At 36.8% G+C, this 15,876-nt stretch overlaps 3 protein-coding genes across 3 annotated transcripts; 1 reads left to right on the plus strand and 2 right to left on the minus strand.

Annotated features, from left to right (window-relative positions):
• Nucleotides 1-6,628: 6,628 nt before the first annotated feature.
• On the minus strand, nucleotides 6,629-11,037 carry LOC118273452 (hemocyte protein-glutamine gamma-glutamyltransferase). Its single transcript, XM_035590430.2, has 9 exons — nucleotides 10,305-11,037; nucleotides 9,339-10,219; nucleotides 9,067-9,262; nucleotides 8,799-8,987; nucleotides 8,501-8,720; nucleotides 8,157-8,421; nucleotides 7,788-8,072; nucleotides 7,577-7,702; nucleotides 6,629-7,495 (listed from the first exon to the last, which is right to left on the minus strand). The coding sequence occupies exons 1-9, from the start codon at nucleotides 10,939-10,941 to the stop codon at nucleotides 7,343-7,345; spliced, it is 2,952 nt and encodes a 983-aa protein (XP_035446323.1). The 5' UTR covers nucleotides 10,942-11,037; the 3' UTR covers nucleotides 6,629-7,342.
• Nucleotides 11,038-12,313: 1,276 nt separating this feature from the next.
• Nucleotides 12,314-14,455, plus strand: LOC118273089 (transmembrane protein 231). The gene is made up of 5 exons (XM_035589861.2): nucleotides 12,314-12,584; nucleotides 12,658-12,827; nucleotides 12,930-13,058; nucleotides 13,150-13,378; nucleotides 13,969-14,455. The coding sequence occupies exons 1-5, from the start codon at nucleotides 12,446-12,448 to the stop codon at nucleotides 14,250-14,252; spliced, it is 951 nt and encodes a 316-aa protein (XP_035445754.1). The 5' UTR covers nucleotides 12,314-12,445; the 3' UTR covers nucleotides 14,253-14,455.
• On the minus strand, nucleotides 14,449-15,581 carry LOC118273091 (mitochondrial import inner membrane translocase subunit Tim21). The gene is made up of 3 exons (XM_035589866.2): nucleotides 15,140-15,581; nucleotides 14,773-14,955; nucleotides 14,449-14,690 (listed from the first exon to the last, which is right to left on the minus strand). Exons 1-3 carry the CDS (start codon nucleotides 15,476-15,478, stop codon nucleotides 14,541-14,543), a joined length of 672 nt encoding a protein of 223 aa, XP_035445759.1. The 5' UTR covers nucleotides 15,479-15,581; the 3' UTR covers nucleotides 14,449-14,540.
• Nucleotides 15,582-15,876: the final 295 nt, after the last annotated feature.

Consider the following 15,876-nt stretch of genomic DNA (forward strand, 5'->3'; position numbering starts at 1 on the left):
CTAAAACAAAACAGGTTTAGATTTCGATACTAAAATAGTAATACTAGAACAATACGATAAGATCATGGTAACAGCATAACGCGACACTTGATCACTTCAGCAGTTTACTGTCGCTATAGGTAGATACGATAGTACCTATATGTGGTGGCAACACCTGGAACTGCATCGAAGGTGGCTGGCTGCTGCAGAACCGTCTACACCATGAACACGGCCCCACCCGTGTCCAAGTCCTTAATATACCTACTTTCTTTTTATATTTATTTGTTTATACAATATACAAATAACGAGACAAACTTCTTACTGATATTATGTCTTGTAAGTCTATACATATACATAGCATGCATGTGGCATATCCTCACTATCTATGTCTCATGAACTTGATCTTGCAAGTAGACGCAATTAGGTGCAATAAAGTGATACGTAATAAACAAGGTTTCTTGTTTGTTTACCGTAAACCAACATAACAGATAGCAGATAGTAAACGTTTGACAAAATAACGTTACACACGATTATGTTAATTTACTACTTAAGTACTTGAATGACATCATCAGCCGAGTAGCGGTCTTTTAACTAGCCATAAACGTCTAACATTGATATAAAATTAACTAATAGACGTATTTTTCCTTAAAGCCTACACTATGAATGAATCAAAACCAAACTGCATCTTATAGGTATTGCATTGTGCAATGTATTAATAATTTACTAAGAATTCTTATCGAGTCTGTGGTCAAGTCGACTGTCGTCACTGAGACGTGTAGACTTTGACGCAAGCCCTTTGACTTTGACCTAATATTCACGATGATTCTTTGATCAATTATTTGGATAATTCCATATAATTCACCTTGACCTGCCTTTTCTGAATGACTTGATTCACTGGTTGGACAAAGTGTCATTAGGATTCCAAAAATCTTTAGTGATAAAGCTCGCCTTTAGTAACATGGGACCAGAAACTGATCAAAATTTAATAAATATAAGGTATTTCTAAATGAACATAGCCGTAGCCTTTCTACCTTCTGGAGCTGCAGATTACCTAGCGAGTATACCGGGGCTCCTGCTCGAAAAGCATGGGGTAGAAATAGGGTGGTTTTTAATCATTAAGAGTTTGACACTCCCTCTCACCTCGCCCAAGGCGGGAGTCATTAGATGATTATCCACCCGAAAAAAAAAGCCTGCCTGAAAAGAAATGGGTTTTTCTCGCGTTACATATGCATCATGTAATGTGTCATCATCAAATCTTCTATATCTATACTTATAATAAATCTGTAGAGAGGTCAATTCTGTACATGAAATATATATCCAAAATAACTATCAGCGGGTGATTAGTGGTCGATACTGACGCCAAAAATGCAATCAGAAAATTTTTTGTCTGTCTGTCTGTCTGTCTATCTGTCTGTATGTTCTTTATAGAAATAAAAACCACTCGACAGATTTCAACGAAACTTGGTACAATTGTTCTTCATACTCCTGGGCAGGTTATAGTATACTTTTCATCACGCTACGATCAATAGGAGCAGAGCAGTGAAGGGAAATGTTTGGAAAACGGGAGAACTTACTACATTTTTTAAGCTTCCGTCGCGTGTGCAGCCTTAATGGTTATAGCTACATAGAAAATATGTATGACGAAAATGTTCTCCTTAAAATTGTTTAAAAAATATTCCACGACAGCAAATGTCGATCTCTTATGGTTGACTCACAATAACACGTATAACTCCCGATAGCTTAGCAGTTCGGAGCTTTCTGATTATATTTGTCTACTCTTACGTTTATAACAATCTCATTCATTCATTCATTCATATTATAATACAGTGAAACTTGGTTAAGTGGGACCTGGATAAGTGAGAAACCTCCACAAATGGAACTCATACTGAGGTCCCTACCCATTGGCACTGAATCACCTCTATTAGTGGGACAAACAACCCTCTATATCTGGGATTCGTTCTTTCGATTTATCATCTTAGTTACCTCTATAACTGAGACAGCAAGTGAATTTTAATGCGTAAACCTCAGTAACTGAGACAACATCGTTTTGTTTGTTGATTTACTTATTCTTATTCATTTCTAATGTGCACATAACACATTGTTTTATTTAAGAATCACACCTCTTTATGTGAAATGACCCGTATATTTACCTCCATTAATGGAACCCTCTGTAAATGAGACAAATATTCATTTATACCTGGTTATCTGAGACACTGGGTTAGTGGAATACCTCTATAAGTGATACCAATTTGAAGGTCCCTTGGCTGTCTCACTTAAAGAGGTTTCACTGTAAATCTGTAGAAGGGTCAATTCTGTACATTAAAAATATTAAAAGAATAAATAGCACTGGATTGTTACCAAACCCAAATATGTGATTAAATTTTTTATGTCTGTCTGTCTGTATGTTCATGCATCACGTGAAAACTAACGGTTCGATTTCGATGAAACTTGGTATAATTATACCTTATTATCCTGGGCACAAAATAGGATACTTTTTATCCTGGAAAAATACGTAGAAAAAAATCTTTATTTTTCAGTTTTATTCTACAGAACGCGAGCTCAACAGCAGTAGCTCAATAGAAGGATCTCCTTAATTATTATGGGCCTCGCCGTATTTGGGTCCAATAGATATTTATAAGATGTCATTGTCAGAGTTACTCAAAATGTAGAAATAAAACTTCCACGCGAAGACCGACATCCGCGCGGACGGAGTCGCGGGCGGAAGCTAGTCATCAAATAAATCATAAATTAAAAAAAATGTGGGATTTTTTGAAGTAAACCATGGCAGCTTGTTCGAAAATATTCCTGATTCACCGACCGATAACATAATATAGTATAAATAAACAAAATCTCGTAATAATATAATAATAAAGTAGTGCAAGTAACTATTTTAGTTCAAGTTCAAACAGCTGTTTGCCGTCAAAGCCCATCATCACCATCTCGATGAGCGGAGCACCTATTACGGATAAATGGAAGTAGATACATAGACAATTATACCCGACCAAAGTTAATCTTTACTAAGCAATTAGCCTATTACAGACTAGAAGTTAATTACTTTATGTCCATGTCAACATTTTGCTCCTTCAGAACTATAACTTTGTAATACATTAATAGTTCTTACGACAGGTTTCTTGCTACACCTCAATAGTCACGGACACAAAGACTGCGAATTTACGTGATTTACCTACTTACTTTTAAGAAATACATTAGTAATGACTTGTAAACCTACTTCATAAAACTTCGTAGTTCCATGAAAAAATATTCTATGAAGAATTTATTTGTCACTAGCTTCAGTCAACGGCTTCGCCCAAGTTTGCAGGGGGAAAAGTAGTCATCCAGGCCATAATCTACCGCTGTTGCAAATTTAATTCCGGTCCCTTCAGCCGTCTTGACGTGATTAACTAACAAACATACACACAAATATACAAATTCATAACTTTTGCATTTTCATTAGGGATTTAAGCTAATTTCGACCATCGGCTTACAAACATATTATTTGCGTTTGGTACAGTAATCGTGTTAGGGATCGAGCTGCACAATTAAGTTTGTCTTTTAATGTATATACTTTTTTGGGATAAAAATGATCTACCCAGTGTTATGCCTAGGGTATTCAAGTATTTATCTATAATACCGGTAATACCGGTATCTACTATCGGTAGATGGTATTTGCATGATGCTGACAGACAACATTTTTAGTCACATTTTTGGGTTCGGTGTCTGTCTAGTAAAACTCCCTACTATTCAATGTTTAATATTTTCATTGTACAGAATTGACACTTCTACAGTTTTGTTATATGTAGGTATATAATTTTATTAACCGTGAAAATCGATAATCCATAACAGTTTTCAGTTTATTACAACATTCATAGGGATCAGTTCTGATAATGTTAGACAAAGCACGTCCCAAGTTATCGAGTTTACTTTACCACTTCGATCTTTCGTATTAAAAGTTACAGAATAACCTAGCAGAAAATATGTATAATAAACAAATTCTGAAAATACATTAGTTTTTAATTTTTTCGGTTTGGTGGGTTGCAGATGCGAGATGCAGTCACGAGCTTAAATATAATAGGGGGAAAATCCAGATGGAAAACAGATTTCTTTTCTTCAAACTTCCAGAGTTGTAGGTACTTGTTTTCAATATCTAAACGATGGTGGTTCAGTGATTTTGTTTAGGACGCTGCAGTTTTCTTATTTTGTTAGACTTATTTTATAGTTTATGATTAAGGTAACTAAATATCAATTGAATTTAATGTGAATTGAGACTAAATATCAAATACTGGCCTTTTTGCGCCGTGTTATACTTTTATTTTTATTTTTTCAATTATTTATGTTTATATTTTTTGTATGTATATGTATATCTAAGTCAAAAAGTGAAACATAATTTTTATTTTAACTAATCACTTTAAAACAACTGGTATAATTCATTATGAAAAGGAGACGTGATTCCGTAGGCTCATTATCATTATTTATTTGAAACTAGCTTCTATCAGCGGCTTCGCCCAAATTCCCGTGGCTGTGTTATTCCAGACAAGGTTACCCCCGTTCCCGTTCTCGATTCCTTCAACCGTTTTGACGTGAAGGAGTAACAAATAAAATATAAACTTTCGCATCTATAAAATTAATAGGATAATTATCCTTTGGATCTCAAACCCTAACAGGCACGATCTCGGTAACATATCATCTATCTTCTATACTTATAATAAATCTGTAGAGAGGTCAATTCTGTACATGAAATATATTTCCAAAATAACTATCAGCGGGTGATTAGTGATCGATACTGAGGCCAAAAATGCAATCAGAAATTTTTTTGTCTGTCTGTCTGTCTGTCTGTCTGTCTGTCTGTCTGTCTGTCTGTATGTTCTAACCTATCCTGCCCTCTTATTAATTAGAGAATCATCACTCGTCACCCTAAAATTCTATGAAGCGTCTCAAGTTAAGATCATTTTAACCAAGTATGGCTTTCCCAGTTGGTTGCTAATTTGTGATGCATCATAATTATTCTGTGATCATCATAATATTTCGTCATGTAAGGATAAAAGGGAGGTAAAAATGTTCTTACGTAAATATTGCACTCATCTTAAACAGACGTGAACGTGACCAATGCAACATCCTCTCAATATTAGGTACAGTACCTACATTTCACAATATTAGGGGACTTCTACGCTCCAGTGACGAAATATTGTTAAATAATATAATTTTGTTGTATATAAGTTAATGATTCATACTTTGACAAGAATTATGCATGTATGTAGGTACATCCTGTATTTTGAAACATTAAAATCCCGTAGCTTTAGGTATAATGACATCACGGTAGGGAGTGGGTGTACATTTGTTTTTATAATCCCTAATAATGATTTTGACGTTGAATTTGTAGGGAAGTTAATATTTGTCGAAGTTCATGCGTCATACGTACGTAAAAGGGAAACTCTACCTGGATTTTACTGTAAATATTTATTTTGATGTAAGTTCCTCAATCACCCAAAATGGCTAATTGCAAGTGACATGTTAGTACACTATACAGGTTATATTCTTTTCTATGGAAAACGATACTAATAAAATTGATTCTACTCGTAATTTGATCAGCGATCGCTTCCTTTATGATTGCCATATTTATAACAATCGAAACACATGTTACACTTGGCACTTTGGTACATGGACCGAGTTATTTCAGAGTTGCGGTTTATGTACCCTTAGTACGAGTTTGCTTTACACCTACGTTAAACGAGATGGAAACGAGAGCGCGTTCGGCGCTCTGATTGGCCGGCTTGAAAGAGCCAACCAATCAGAGCGCCGAACGCGCTCTTGTTTCGATCTCGTGGATCGTAAAACAAACTCATACTAAGCGATCGGATACCAAAATATTTATAGTATTCTCACTGCAAGTAACTCGTGTATCATAATGCATTCAATTTAGAAAATCAAACTGGAATTTCCTATATTCTGTTGTTAAGCAAAAGGCGTAACAGCACAGAACTTTGTTTTCATGGCATAGACTGGCAAACGAACAGACTGATCCTCTAGTAAACAATCGCTGTCGCCTTTGGGCACCCGAATCATCAGAAGAATTACAAGTTGAGGATTATACTAATGATTAGTTAACGTCCAAAAAACTTAATTTTTTCCTATTATAATTGAAGTAGTTATAGCATTTACTGGCAAACTTAAATACGTCTCACCTAGATAGGTAGGCCTACTGAGAATTTTCAAAAAACCAAATGAATTCCATCAATGTTTTCTCGATCCGCGTTTTTTGTTTAGGCATAAAAAAGTGGTTATAAGAGTTAGCAATAAATAAATTTGCAAAATAAATTAAATGATATTTAAATGATTCAAAGGTCGATGAACCGCATTGGTTAACACTGCGGACTGTAATTCCCCATTATCACCCGCAAACAATGCAGTCTCGACGAGATATTGACTTCAACCTCATTTTTCAAATAAAATAAATTATTATATATTTTTTTTCCTGCAAATGACAGAAAACAAGTTTATGTACATTGGTATAGGTATAATTATTAGTAGCAGTTAGGCCCTAACGCTGCCGTAACTTTCCATTATCTTATTGATATTAGTAAGGTTGTCTAACTTTAAGCTTATACCAAGGTAAAGTTTTTTGGAGAGGAAAAATCGAATAAAATCACATAACTTTGCATGAATGCTCTTTATTTTTGAGATCCCAAAAACACACAAACACCGTGCAAATTATCATAATTAAGTGTTAATAACTTTTTGTTAAATAATGATTACAATAATTAATAAAACTTAATAAAATATGCAATAGGCAAATATATAAAAAGTTAAACTTATGATCTTATAATTTCTTAATCCTACACCCTTTCACATAGGGTACTCATACATATCAAAACAATGGCACTTGAAGCATCGGTTTCCTTATACTTAGAGAATACATTAACAAAATAACGTTATTATCACACAGTGAAAAACGTGAATGATTATAAAATTACTTTTTTTGTTATTTTTCATTTGAAATGTGCTGGTGACACAAACGATATACATCAGTACATAATAATAAAATCCATTAAAACTTGCCAAGTCATCGTTGTCGCGTTGGTCGTTAGTAAGTAAACAAAGTATCCTAGATGCAACATTCGTACATTCAATAAAAAACTTGTAATTAATAGTTTTGTCATAAATAAGAAATAATAATATAAGCCAAGTGTACATGGCCATGAGTGGACATTTAAGAAGTGGTCTTTATAATAACGACCTCTTCTTCTTGAACATACAAATGCTGTTCTGGTGCTACGTAGGAGACGTAGGATCGGTCCATCTGCAGCGCAGGAGGAGAGGCAGGCCCCGGCGAGGTGCGCGGCGAGGGTGCTCGGGGCCCGGGGGCTAGCTAGCCGCGCACATTCACCGTGGTGCAGCCGAAGATCTCGTCCAACTGCCTCGACGAGAACGTCACCACGATGCGACGCTCGCCGTGTCGTCGTGGCACAAACTTGTCCTGGTAGTTCACGAACTCACCCGGCTTCACGTCGCGGAATCTTATCTGAAAGCATCAAAACATATTCAAATGACCCATTTCATTTAATTCCTCAAACTACATTAGAAAGTAAGACAATATTGTTACCTGTCTTGGTCTCTGCACACCAGGTCCTTCAAACGTGAAGTAGCAGTCGGTGAGGTGAACGTTCAATGGGTTCTGGAAGCTGAATGTGACTGCACATTCTTGTCCTATGCATGGCTGGCTCCTCACCTGCCGATAAAGTAGTTGTGATGTTAGGAAATATGAGATAACCAATAATGTATTTCCATAAGATCTGTTTTAAAATAATAACCACCTGCACTTGCATCCTAGGCTTGTGTAGTGGGAAGTCATCCTCATCCGACCAAGCCTGGCGTGTTTGCTTCACGTAAGCCATGGCGTGCACCTTCACCATGGAGTGATCCACTAGCTTGTCCATGTATTCCTGAGGCGTTACATGCAGCTTCAGTACTTCACGCTGTCCTGCGCGTACAATGAACTCTCCTTGAGCCCTTCGCAGCCGCGAGGCGATGGCGCCAGTGTAGTAGCATGACGAAGCAGTCAAGACGCACCAAATGGTACGATCCTCATGCGATTTGTTCTATAACAATAATGTATAAAATCAGTAATACCAAACATTAATCTTAAGTTAAGACCTATGTGTGTATATCTGACCAATCACTACCTGAATATTCATCGTGCAATCAAACGGCTGTCCATAAGGCACAAGGTCAATGTCCATAAGATCGAAGTAAACGTCTTCGAAATTGCGGTCTGGATATTCGTAATACTGCTGCAAACGTTGGTAGCCGCGGCACGAAGCAATAACAGCCAGGCGTTCCGGAGACGAGCTGTCCACCGTCTTGTACTCGTGTGTGATCTCCAGCATGTCACTGTCACCTTCATCATCGTCACGGTTCGGGTTCTTGGTAAGAATCTTCCGGCCAACTCTGTTAAAGGCAAGGGAGATGTTTAATGCTAGTCATATTTGTGATGCTTAAAAATATAAATTTTAATTTATATACGTACTGATACTGGTTCGAAGCCATCCTAATGAAACCCCATTCAGAATTCTCCTCTTCTTGGAAGTGACAGAGCTCTGCGTTAAGCTGGCAATACATGAAGGGCGTATCATATTGGAAGCCGACCTCACCGCGGCGCACTGCTTCAACGCTAGCCGGACCGCAGTGGTACACAGCTTCAGCTTCCTCTTGGGGTGTGGAATCGATGATCTGCCAGCCACTATAGCCTGAATTACACAACGATAAATAAGCAAACATAACTATCATAGTATTTCAGAGATTAATAATTATTATTCCTGTGATACCTTGAGGCAAATCAGGTCGTTGCATCCATACATCGTTCCATACATGGAAGTTCCAGCAGGAATCGTAACAATCTTCATCCGGTCCATTTGGTACTTCGTTGCCATCACGATCGAAGTATTTGTCCACTGTGAAGGTCCTGTTCGTATCATGGGCTGACACATAGTTGGTAACAGAACGACAAGGAATACCTGAAAACCATAATCAATTAGTAAGTGCCTAGAATGTCTTTAGTGCATTCATAAATGACTATTGCAAAAAATATAGTACCAAGAGCACGGCAAATTGTGACCACAAGGCCAGAATATACCCAGCACTGGCCGTATTCGACTGGCCTGCCTCCGTCGGTGAGGTAACGCTCCATTATAGCGACAGAGCCAGTCCAAGCATGCGGTGCAACACCATCTTTGTATTCGCCGTCGTAACGGCCAACCATCAGGCCGTCATCATCGTGGTTCGCATTTATCTACAAAGAAAGTAAATGTTTGAACCTCTCATTGAATTTAGGATTTAATGTAATAATGTGGGTTTGAATAACTTACCATTGACGAAATAGCTCTGCAAACACGAATCGGATTACCGCGTTCTGAATGCTCAAGACCACTTCGTTCCAACAAGTACATACAAGCAGGCAACACCACATCATCAAATTGTCCGTAAATCCATTTGCGACCCTTTGGTTGGCGCCAAGTGCCACACCAGATCTTTCCTTGCTCATTGAGCACGTATTCCTTTCTGGATGATTCATTGTCCATGTAAACGGGGTCTTCACGACACCACGGGTTGAATAGCATGTAGATGTCTTCATCGCATTTGTAGTCGTGGCGGTTATCGCGCTGGCCAAACCGATTAGTTTGAACCCAGCAATTCCATACTCCGACGGGAGCAGTAGCTGGCACGTGAACTTGGAAGGTAATCGTGTTGCCATCTTGACGCTGAATGCTAATGTCCCACCTGTCCATGTCATGAGCAAGAGACGCCAAATTCTGCATAGACCCATGACGAGAACCATATCCACGACCAAATGTCGAATGCTGTCCTGATCCTCCATAGCGATCCATCATCGGACGATCCATAGGTCCATGAGGACTAAGAGGACTATGCTGCAATGGCAATGGCTCGTTGCTAAACGAGCTGCGACGGACGCCGTACGTCGTAGTCTCCCTCATACCGCTCATGGGACCCATGGAGCCCATTGTTCCCATAGATCCCATAGTTCCCATTGGTCCCATGTTGCCCATAGTACTCATAGTTCCCATAGATCCCATAGGAGCCATGCTAGTACTTGTATCTTGCATGCGAGACATTCCCATTCCCAGACCCATGCCCATCATGTCACGAGAATGTTGGAATACTCCTTGCTGGTTGCTCCAGTTCACAGGTAAAACGACACGAGTTCCTTTGGTAACGCTTGGCTTTGGACCTGTAAAAATTATGTCATTAACGAAAAATGTTTGTGAATCATGTTATTTTGTACTAAAGAACGCAATATTGATCGGCTTTCTTACCAAAGCAGAAAACGATACGGATCATGTCCTGTTGTTTGTCGTAGGTCCTGTCGAACCGAACAGCAAAGAAGAAGTTTTGGCCTCTCCTCAGAACCGGGTTCGGAAGAATGTTGTCGTTCACCAAGTCATATTGTTCAGTGTGATGGTCTTTGGAGTTGTCTCGAGAGTAGAATTCAGTGAGCTCCACCTTGAGTGGCTGCTGCGAATAATAGCTCTGAGGAATCATCTCCATAGTATCCTGACGGCGGCGACGTTCGTTTTGGTCGGCCATCTTGCAAATCAAGTTATGAGTGTACTGCGTGTTAGGGCTGTTCCTCATAGAATACTTCATACGATGAAGCGAACCGGTGCTATGAGAGCGGCCCGGACGGTGTTGAGCTGTCGGCCCAGCACGTTGCATCGGCCAACGACGAGTTTGTCCAGGACGTTGGCAGAAGCTAGAGATGTTATAATAGGCAGACAGCCCCGGAACATAGTTCGAAGGCATTCCACCAATCGTCATCTGCTGCTCCCTCATGCAACTCAGGGTGCTCATGCCCGATGTCAATCCAGTTATTCCGCCCAAGCCCATTCCAGTCATACTGGACGTCATGCTTGAGGACATTCTGTCCATACTAGATCGCCTGACCATAGACATCCTTGCGTAGATGCTGTACGTGTAACCAAGACTTCCAAGTCCCGCTAAAGGACTTCACTGTGCTCCGGGATGTGACCGCAGAGCGAATGATGTCGTTGGTAAGTTTTGGGACCTTTATATAGTGCTAGTTGGCATGAAGGATCGTTCACCGCCCTTAGGTGTCAGTTGACAACACAGGCGCCAGAATCCCTAGCTCCTACCAGTGCTATTGTTTATGTTCACTGACTCGTGGGTAAAACAAGTACACTGCTCTTACAAAGAACTAGTTACAACTTTAGCTAGCTAATACTGGGGTTACAGTGTACACTCATGTACAAAAATGTTAACATTAAAGGAATTAAATAAGCCATTATATTTATGCAAAAAGGTATTAAAATAGTCCCCTAAGCATCATATATAACGCTGAAGACATCGAATACAACGCAAGTTATTTTTTATGAAGTTTAAGCGTGTGTCTGGGAAGAAGTACAAGAACAGTCTGTTAAGATTAAATGTTTATTTTAACCCTATTCGCATTCCCAACGCTTCGAATTTAACAAAAGTAAGCTATCTTTTTGTCTAATTTTTTTTCTACCTGATATCTCTGAACGGGCCGCCTTACCAAACTAGCTGTAAAACTTATTATACATAATGTCTTATAGGCGTCTGTAGATTTAATATTACCTACTACTAGGTTATAAATAGTACCTATTTACTGTCACTAAGACTTTACTTTGTGATTGTATTTATAAGATTTAATTCAGTTAACACATTTGAAATACATGTAAGTACAATGTCTATCTCTATTGTACAAAATAAAACAGGATAACTGACACCGCTACCAAATACCCCGTCTTTTGTTTTAGTTAGTACGACTAGTTTAACGACAAAGAGCACAAATATTTTTTTCATAACTTTAGATGTGGATGTGAGGAAGAACTATATTGATAATATTGGTAAGAAATTGATTTAGGTAGGTCATAATTACCTGGCTAAGTTACCTATTGAGTGTTCATCGAAATCAATATTTAGCAAAAGGTACTCAAGTACCTAACTTAAGCTTAGGTAACATCTACATAATTATTAGATCTTCGTGTTCATCGAACATTGTTATATCTATTATCCAGAGAAATCACTTCCCTCTGTAATGTACAAAACTACTACTATAAGACTAAAATCATAACTGGTGTGAAATTTAACATTAAAAATTATCTAGTATCTCTTGCTTTTCGAGAAATAAAATGTGTAATTATTTATTGAGTTATTTTTATTGAAAGTTACGAAATAAAACAAATTAAAAAAAAAGTATATTGTTAATTTTTTTTAATATTATCGATGTGTTTCATTTCGAGGGCAACAATTTTTTGTATAAATACCTAGCAACACCAAATTTGGTTGCTTAGCGACAGATTGTTGTTGATCAATATTATAAAATGTCAAATATTTATGGAAAACCTGGTTATCCTTGTGATTAAACTATATTTTTAATGTATAGCACATTTTGTTAAAGATAAATGGGTTGATAATGGGTCTTTACAAGCTATTTAGTTATAATGTTGAAGTTCAATACATGAGTTGTTTTCTATCGAAGGCTACGCTTTTTACTTTAACTACTACCATTTTGAACTTTATTTTACCTTTCATAATAGCTTACAGAGGCAGAGGTAACAGACAAGGACTTCTATAATATACTTACCTAAATACTTTGTCGTTTTAATAAAAAATATTTGTCCTCAGGCTTTTGGCTTCGATCTCACAGTTTTTATGAGCAGCCAGTAGTACAATTTACGTACGAATACTTACTGGTAGCGGAGACTGATGATCCCACTGTATCCATACAATGTGGTGCAACTAATGAAAGTTTTGGAGATTTTATGAAAAATGAAGAGAACTGTGTCGAGTTCCAAGTAAGCTATTATTTAAAACATGCACATGTATTTAGGTGTTATTTCAATCAAGCTTGTTTACCTAAATTAAGTAGGTACTTCATTTGAAATTATCAATTTCAGGTACAAGAATATGATGTCACTGGAGACAAAAATAATGATGTATTAGATTTTAAATTCTTCATTAATGTTCCACAGGACAGAACAGTCACATCACTTATTTTAATGTTAGGTTTAAATTTTCAGTTAAAGGTATGTACTTACTTATTTTCTTAGATTAGTATGAAGTAGTTATTTTCTATCGCTATTCTAAACATAACTATAAACTTTCTTTTTATTTTAGTCAGTCTGTCCACTACAAATGCAGAGTTTGGCATTAGTGAATAAGGAATTCACAACACCACCTTCAGGGTTCAAATATTTTGCTGATCTTGAGTTCTATCAAACAGCACACTTACCCTGCAAACACAACCTCATGCACACTAAATATAACAGTTCTGTATTTAATTATGATATAAAGAAACCTGGAAATACAATAGACTATATACTGGAGAAGTACTATATGAGAGAAGGTAAGATTTAACTCCTTGTTAATAGGTAACAAAACTATAATAATTAACTATCTACCTATCATCATACATTTGTAAGATGTCCACTACAGACAATCATCAATAGAATGCTCAATTGGTGTGGCTGGGCAATGCTACTACGACATGTATTTGATTCACACGTAAGTAATCTTTGTATGATCTACAATGAGTCTGGGTGTCATTCATATGTGAAATTATATGTTTTAAACATACCAGGCAATGCTGCTGCGCAACATGTAGCGGGTTCAATTCCCACACGGAGCAACTCTTTTGTGATCCACAATTTGTTGTTTCGAGTCTGAGTGTCATTCATATGTGAACTTATATGTTCGTAAACACACCCACAACACAGGACATAAAACTAAAGTGGGGCAAGGTCCCTAAAAAAAAAAATCTGTCTATACTAGCTTGCTATGGCTGCAGGTGCTCAGCAGAATTCTTAGACTTCCTCAATCCACAATATGAACATAAAAAATAACATTATATTCTGTGCTTATTTGAAAAATATTATGTAACTTAATCCAACTTTTTTTCTCATTTAATTCTCATCAATTGTATTGTATTGTTTCCAGTTACTACACACACAAAAACTTTGTATTCAAGAAGTCAGAATGGACACACAGGTTCAGTACAAATACAGGTTAGTGTAAGAGTGCCAGAAATGGAAGTTAAATATATTCCAAGTTTCATTCAAGAAATAAAATGGGCATGGCCACAATATCTGTCTCTCGTAGTGGTCTTCTATTGGATATTTAACAAAATTAAAAAGTTTGTGTTCAATAACCGGTTGGTCATGGCCTGGGAGATACTACCTTGGAAGAAACAGCAAATAGTAACAAAAAAGAAACATTACTAGACAGAAAATAGAACTATGAAATGTGTTGGTAACATGTCTTCCTGCTTCTACATAGTTAAATGAAAGTGTTGTGATTGTTATTCTTATTAGTAATGGAAATTAATATTTCTGCTTATTCATATACTATCCAGTGTACCTCAGATTATGAATTATAATTAAAAGTCCAAAATATCCTACCAGAAAATAAAAATATTGGTTATAAATTTGTTATTTTTATTAAGATTGCAATTACTACTTAAACTATATTTCTTTTTACAATTTACAAATTTATTGAAGTATCATTCACATTCACTGATTTATGGTAAGAGCTGATAATGAATTGCTAAAACCTGTTTTCTTGTCAAGTTCAGCCCTATTGTCTTCGATAATGAAGGTCTTGGCAGAATAGTCATCAAGTTGCACCAATAAGTAACGGCATAGGTAATTGCCATATTCATTCTGAAAAAAAAAAACAAAATAGGTTTTAATACATAGAATAAGTTTATAACATTTCTTAGTTTATCGTGTAACAGTGGCCTACCTGTTTCATATCAAGTTCAACAACACCCTTGTTCCTAATTCCTTTGATATAAAACCTCATCCTCATGTGTTTGACTCCATCCTTTTCATACACAGCATGACTTACATGGGTACGCCTCCTCCTGGTAGTTTCTTCACCATAACCTTTTATAGGGGCACCTAAAGCATCTTCTACGCGAGGGTCCTGAAAATATTACAGAAAATCTAAGGGTACCCACTGACCAATTCAATTATAAGTAAAACAATTTGAATCTAGTTAGTTAACTAGTTGGTTGGGGTGGGTTAATAAGGCATGTTTTTGGGCTTTTCGGCAGTAACTAACATATTACTATTGGTAATAAAAAAGAATAATTTAGGTGGGTACTTACATTTTTACATTTTTCTAATGCCTCTGAGTAAATGCTGTTGGGACTGTTACTAGAAAACAGTTCCCGAAAGACATAATAAAATATTATACCAGTGACGCCAACTCCTACTAAAATGACTCCAGTGTATGTTGCAGTCTTAGTCGTTTCTTTGATTTTCTCCCCTAGAGGTCGGACATCGGTAGACACATCGCCTCTCTCTTGACTTCTAGCCAAACCGCTTTCTTTTCGGGTTGAGTAACAACGGACAGGGCTAATTTTTGATGACTGCAATAATGCAGGAATACATTCAACCATATAAGGGTTGCGCAAAACAGTACATAATTTTGATATTATCGTCATATTTCAATTCACAACAAGCAAATTTCGCAGTAAAATATCTCAATCTCAGGGAGGTTATCTTCGTTCGTATTTATTTTTACTAAGGTGACAGCCAATCAGTAATGTCATTATCAGCTGATAACGATAACATTGTTTATTATTTTTCAAAATTGAATATCGTATTTAATAATTTTACAGTTTTGCTCATAGTTTCGTATACTAGAAATTACCAGAACACGTAATTAATTAATTCACAAAATAATTTACGACAAATACATATTATTATTGTCGTTTCTTTTTTGATAGCACATTCGGCTATTTTAGAACGATAATCTAGATGTCATTTTGATTCTGACAACATGATATGATTGTGAATATTTTGATATTTTAAGCATAACTAACTATGGCTTTCTCTTTCT

This window comes from Spodoptera frugiperda, chromosome 1 (assembly GCF_023101765.2).
Source record: "Spodoptera frugiperda isolate SF20-4 chromosome 1, AGI-APGP_CSIRO_Sfru_2.0, whole genome shotgun sequence".
NCBI classification, from domain to species: Eukaryota; Metazoa; Arthropoda; class Insecta; order Lepidoptera; family Noctuidae; genus Spodoptera; species Spodoptera frugiperda.

What these genes read in the sequence shown, in the direction of transcription:
- LOC118273452 (XM_035590430.2), bottom strand. Translation starts at nt 10,941, where the DNA reads ATGTCTATGGTCAGGCGATCTAGTATGGACAGAATGTCCTCAAGCATG. An exon ending in ATTGCACGATGAATATTCAG is followed by an intron (nt 8,073 to 8,156) that starts GTAGTGATTGGT and finishes TTATTGTTATAG; the next exon opens with AACAAATCGCATGAGGATCG. An exon ending in GTGTGCAGAGACCAAGACAG is followed by an intron (nt 7,496 to 7,576) that starts GTAACAATATTG and finishes TGATGCTTTCAG; the next exon opens with ATAAGATTCCGCGACGTGAA.
- LOC118273089 (XM_035589861.2), top strand. Translation starts at nt 12,446, where the DNA reads ATGGGTCTTTACAAGCTATTTAGTTATAATGTTGAAGTTCAATACATG. An exon ending in AGAACTGTGTCGAGTTCCAA is followed by an intron (nt 12,828 to 12,929) that starts GTAAGCTATTAT and finishes TATCAATTTCAG; the next exon opens with GTACAAGAATATGATGTCAC. An exon ending in GAAGTACTATATGAGAGAAG is followed by an intron (nt 13,379 to 13,968) that starts GTAAGATTTAAC and finishes TATTGTTTCCAG; the next exon opens with TTACTACACACACAAAAACT.
- LOC118273091 (XM_035589866.2), bottom strand. Translation starts at nt 15,478, where the DNA reads ATGACGATAATATCAAAATTATGTACTGTTTTGCGCAACCCTTATATG. An exon ending in CATTAGAAAAATGTAAAAAT is followed by an intron (nt 14,956 to 15,139) that starts GTAAGTACCCAC and finishes TAATATTTTCAG; the next exon opens with GACCCTCGCGTAGAAGATGC. An exon ending in TTGAACTTGATATGAAACAG is followed by an intron (nt 14,691 to 14,772) that starts GTAGGCCACTGT and finishes TTTTTTTTTCAG; the next exon opens with AATGAATATGGCAATTACCT.